General features: G+C 37.0%; 1 protein-coding gene across 2 annotated transcripts in view; it reads right to left on the reverse strand.

Moving 5' to 3' along the window:
* The window catches only part of LMF1 (lipase maturation factor 1), a 739,963-nt gene extending 734,236 nt beyond the window's left edge, over positions 1-5,727 (reverse strand). Inside the window, exon 1 of one of the 2 annotated variants that reach the window (XM_031945746.1) lies at positions 5,476-5,727. In XM_031945746.1, coding sequence (XP_031801606.1) covers positions 5,476-5,647 — 172 coding nt within the window. In that variant the 5' untranslated portion in view covers positions 5,648-5,727. The remainder of the gene's footprint in view (positions 1-5,475) is intronic. The other variant, XM_003761989.4, reaches the window with a different exon arrangement.
* Between the last annotated feature and the right edge of the window lie 273 nt (positions 5,728-6,000).

Below are 6,000 nucleotides of genomic sequence, written 5' to 3' on the forward strand. Positions count from 1 at the left end.
ACTAATCTTTCTATTATCTTACTTTAAAAATCAAGCTGATCTTTCAAATTTTGGACTAAAATCCTGGTATCTCCTGTAATCAGGTCCCCCCCAAAAATGTTCAAAACATTAAAATTCTCTTGAAAAGCATTAAGTTACAAGACGTATTCTTGTCTTATTTATAGGGATCTGAAAGTAATTGCTCTTTTACCAGGATTATCAAATATGTTTATTTGTTAGAGGAACAGCAGAAGCAAAAAATAACATCCCACCAATTTTAAAAGAAAAAAAAAGATCCATAAAAGAAAAATGTGGTAAAGAAATCCAGAAAAAAAAATTCAGTATCATTACACAATAAATTTGGAAGACTTTTCAAGTGACAAATCAAAATGGGGACAGATTTACCTAAAAATAAATTTGCAAGAATCACTGAGATAAAAATAAAAAATGAAATACTTGAGGGTCCCAAATATTAGAAATGTTAGATAAAAGAAAGATATTTTGAAGAATAGACTGAAGTTCAAAAAACCACAAAGTAATAATTTTTTAAAGTAATCCAAAAAGTGAGGCAAAAAAATTACAATGATATAACAATGCCTTTTCAAAAAACCATTAAATTTATTATAATATTATGTATGTTACATATATTTATTATGGTATATATTATATCATGCATGATTTGTTTCTTGTATTCACATTTAGGCTTCTTAATGAAAAACTTTAAAACTGTCACTATCTCCATATTGCAAAAGTAATACCAAGACAAATGAAATCCAAATGTGTTGGTTGACACTGTTAGTCATTGAGGAAGGAATTATCAGTAGATACATTTTAAATATGCTGAACAAGCAAAATTTTGTTTCATTAAAAATATGATTTAAAATTTAAAAAAAATAAAAATAAAAAACTTAAAAAAATTCTAAAACAACAAAAATCTGATGCCATATTTAAAATCAGCACAAAAGACTACGGATGTTCAACTCTCTTTTATAGATGTGATAGAAAGTTGTGGAATCTTTTAATTTTTTTAAATTGCCCACAGTAATGTTTTGGTTTTCTTGCCACTTATTTCCTTTATGAGTACAAATAATTCACAACAGACAACATGTACATATGCCTTTTAAAAAATTAGAATCATAACTCAAATGGTTAGAAAGGTAGAAAAATCCCTATAGGTGTTTGTGGAGGGAAAAGAAAGGGAAAAGAATGGCCAACTCAGTCCTGTCCTTCAAAATCCCTATTTCATGAAATCACATAAAACCAACCAACAAACAAGTTTATTCTTTCTAGATTTTCCCATGGAAGAAAAATTCTCTATAAATGATGAAGTTCTCCAGATGCTCAGCTTTAGTTATAATGCTGAGCTAATCACATATGCCATAGATCATTATAGGACGTCTTCAGTGGTTACTCCAAAGTGATCTGCTTAATCATCTATACAAGTAAACTAAATTACAAATTGCAACAACTGTTAAGGCTTGGAATCATAAAGGAATGAAAAAATATCTATTGCTAGAACTTAAATCAGTACTAGACCTAAGGTAAATTCACTCTGGGGATGGTATTATTGCACAGTGGCAAAGTCTGCTACCATAGCATAACATCTTGTCTTCCCAAGCTTCTTTTCTTCTTTGAGGGGAGAAGAAACAAAAATGTCAACAAGTCAGCCTTTAAGATTATTATTATATTATTATTGATTTTAGTATTTAATATTACATATAATATTAATAATAATAACAATCAGTGATTATTCATGTTTTTTTCCATGTAAATAAATGTCCTCTTCCAAATCACTTTTGGGGAAAGTTTGGGAATAATAGGAAGAAGAAGCAAAGAATAGGAGGCCAGTGGCACCAAAGTAGCCAAGAAATTTAGGGATTCTTATGATGGGAATGGACTTTTCCTGACATCCTACTACCACAAGCTTGTATCGATGTACTAGACTTAGCTCAGGTAGCTGGCACTGTTAGGTATTTAGTTAGTCGATCAAATCTAAATTCCAACCAAATTTCTAAAGTTAAAAAGTCAGAGCTTCATCAGCTGATGAATAATCTATGCTGCTCCTTCTCCTCCTCCCAATCCCTACCACAACAGAATGAAAAGACTCATTAAGTCCAACCACTGAATTACTGGGTACACATGCTGATTTTGTTACTTAAAAATCACATTAAAATAGAAGCTGTAGTAAATGACTATCAAAATCAATTACCCTTAACTTAGTATTCAAGAAAATCATCAGCAAATTTTGAAAAAGGCATAATTACTATTCCCCAAGAAGAATTTAATGAAGGAGAAAAATAAATATTTTGTAAATTTAAAAGGTCCAGCTAACTAAAAAATTAGTTTCAATGATTCAACAAAGTCAAAAAGAAGTACTTCAACATCATTCGAATCAGTAAGATACCCATACTCCATGTTTCTAGTTCTTTCCTTAACTCATCATATTAACAAAAATAATGAAAGATGTACTATGTAAAATATGAATAAAATGCAGTAGTGTTGAAAAGATACAGAGAAACTCATTGAGGAAATTATATGGTAAGGTAAAATATGATGGGTTCTATGAAGTGCTGGCTTTTAAACCCGTGCCAAGATTCATACATGCATGATGACAGTTTAGTACTGCACGAATTAGAGACAGTACAGTAAAGAACTGGAATTAGAACTAGGGGATTCTCTCTCTTACTAATTTTGTAAATAATGGCAAATCTTTTCATTTTTCTTGGGCCTCAGCTTTCTTCTATAATTATGGGAAATTGAACTGCATGACTTCTAGAGTCCTATCTAAGTCCAACACTATGAATCTAAGCAGTATTCATTTTATTCATTTAGGAAACAGCAATTAAATGACTAGAATATAGTTTATTTTTATTTAAAACTATTTAACTTTGAAATTTAAGAGTCTCAAATTACAATAGTGAATGTTTTATTATTTTATGATGTCTTTTTTTTCGTTTCATAAGCAAAATTGTGTATCTCAACATTTATATAACTTGCATAATTTGCCTTCTGGTTTCAGGCTATTCTATTTCAAAAGCATTCTAAGTCAGATAACCTTTTGGTCTCTAGTTAGATGGCAGACATCAACTTTGCCACAAGACAAAAATTGCCAATGATAAATGATTTATTTTTTGTAATAACCTTTGGTGAAACAGGCCCTATTTAATAAATTACAACTGTATAGTTTTTAAATGTCTCAGACTTTAGATTCCCCTGCCTAAAATCCCAGATTATATAATTACAGCATATAATCCAGAAACAAATATGTTTAACTAGAAAGATCACTTTGCTGGGCAGAAAGTTTTAATAATGTTTTAAATTTGATTAGAAATTAAGTAAGTTGCAGCAATTCCTCAGAGCACGAGAGAACCACATAATCCTGAAACCTCATATATAAAGAACTCTTTAGAAACACTATTTATGAAATATGCAGGTTTTGGTAAAAACAAAATGATGAGAAAAATAATTGTTCTGCCAACCAGTAGAACAAATCTTTGATTTGCTACAATCCCTTCTGAATGTCCTGAGTCAATCATTTCAACCATCCTGAACCTCTGAGATTTTCCATCTCTGAAAAAAATAAAAATAGTCCAACTTCTACCAATAGAAAATATGGATATCCTTTGATCCAGCAGTGTTACTACTGGGATTATATCCCAAAGAGATACTAAAGAAGGGAAAGGGACCTGTATGTGCACGAATGTTTGTGGCAGCCCTGTTTGTAGTGGCTAGAAACTGGAAACTGAATGGATGCCCATCAATTGGAGAGTGGCTGAATAAATTGTGGTATATGAATATTATGGAATATTACTGTTCTGTAAGAAATGACCAACAGGATGATTTCAGAAAGGCCTGGAGAGACTTACACGAACTGATGCTGAGTGAAATGAGCAGGACCAGGAGATCATTATATACTTCAACAACAATACTAGATGATGACCAGTTCTGATGGACCAGGCCATCTTGAGCAATGAGATCAACCAAATCATTTCCAATGGAGCAGTAATGAACTGAACCAGCTACGCCCAGAGAAAGAACTCTGGGAGATAACTAAAAACCATTACATTGAATTCCCAATCCCTATATCTATGCCCACCTGCATTTTTGATTTCCTTCACAAGCTAACTGTACAATATTTCAGAGTCTGATTCTTTTTGTACCGCAAAATAACGGTTTGGTCATGTATACTTATTGTGTATCTAATTTATATTTTAATATATTTAACATCTACTGGTCATCCTGCCATCTAGGGGAGGGGGTGGGGGGGGTAAGAGGTGAAAAATTGGAACAAGAGGTTTGGCAATTGTTAATGCTGTAAAGTAACCCATGCATATATCCTGTAAATAAAAGGCTATTAAATTTAAAAAAAAATAAATTAAAAAAAAAAGAAAATATGGATATCATTAAAAAGGCTAGCAAACATTTTAAATTTCTATGGCAAAAGAGATAAAGGTATGAGGCAAACATAAATAGGAGCAGAATATTACCTTTTCCTATTCACCAACCTGTCAAATCTGGAGACCCATTTTCTGAAGGTAATGGGGTGGTTTTGTCCAAGTTTGAGAAAGGATCTCCTCTAGTGGGGCCCTTTGGCCCTTTTAGCCTGAGATGAGTTGAGGTATAAAAATGTGGCTGGTTTATGCCAATTCCTACCCTACCTAGAACATCACATTCACATCCTCATCTTTACAATTTGTATTTTTCTCATATGCCCAAAGGTTTTTTTTTTCTCTTAGAAGTTTTAAGCACTTTACAAACCATTATCATCAAATTTTTCAATCTACAAAAGGGGGAGGGGAAGAATTTAAGAATAAAATATCTAAAATCTGAGGAACTTCCTCAATATCAATTTCATCATCTCTAAGAGAGAGGAAGGGCAGGGCCCAGAAATGGAGAGTAAAACATTTCTAAGATTGTTTTGGAATGAATCAATTATTCCTAACCAAGGTCCTTTAACTTATTATTAAGGTGTACTCTAAGGTAATTGGTTCCCTTTGTAATCCTACGAGTTTTGTTTTATGTATTGAAAAGCGCCGTTCTGAGGAGGGCTTCCGCCAAAGGCTTGGGTGGGTGACGAATCCTGCTCTAGAGCCCAGAATGCCACCCGCAAGAAATGCCAGCGCTGCAACGGGTCTTCGAAAGCATCTCCTAGGCAGAGCTCCCACCCTCCCATTTGACAGTCAAGTAGTCCCGAGAAGTAGTGATCTACTCGGCCTAGGCGGGTAGCGAGGAATCCAGGACCTCGGACCCTTGGCAGGGAGGGAGATGCCAAGGGAGGGGCCGACTGCCCCACAGGTGCACGTGGGGGTGGGGGGAGGGGGCGTTTTCTTCGCGCCTCCTCCAGTACACAAAGCTGTAAGGCCTGGGTTGGAAGGGGGAGGAGCCGCAGGCAGGGCGGGCTGCAGGGATCGTGGCTTGGAGGGCGGGAACGACGCGGGGACGACGCGGGGGGGGGGGGGGCGGCTCCGGGTTCCCTCAGCCCGGCTTAGGACTCACAGTAAATGAAAGCCAGGGCCCTCAGGAGCACTATCCTGGTCAGCCAAAAGGTGCCCGGCAGGAGACTGGGCGGACCGGTCGGGGGCTCCCGCCCGGGGGCCTTCAGGGGCTCAGGCTGAGGAGCATCGCCCCCTCCTCTCCTCTTCCTCAGAGATTCCATGGGCGCAGCCATAACAAGCGGAAAAACTAGGAAAGGAAACCCTCGAGGCGCATGCGCATGCGCACGCACGGACGCCCTCCAGTTTGCCCACCGCGGGAAAACGAAAAGGGGAGTCCGGAGGCCGCGGAGGCGGGGTGGGCACGCCTCCTGTGGACACGCCTCCGTAGTGCCCCGCCCACCACTCGCGCTTGCCCCGCCCCAAAGCCCCAAATCAGAGCCCAAGGCGGAAGCGAGAATACCCTCTCTATGCTGTCCACCTCCGTGGCGGGCCTTGATTTTTTTTAAAAAATGTGGCGTTATCTTATAGGTTTGTTGCAAGCATAACTGACATTCGAGGCCTAATTTGGACCCTGGTCCAAACGCTT

This window comes from Sarcophilus harrisii, chromosome 1 (genome assembly GCF_902635505.1).
Source record: "Sarcophilus harrisii chromosome 1, mSarHar1.11, whole genome shotgun sequence".
NCBI lineage: Eukaryota > Metazoa > Chordata > Mammalia > Dasyuromorphia > Dasyuridae > Sarcophilus > Sarcophilus harrisii.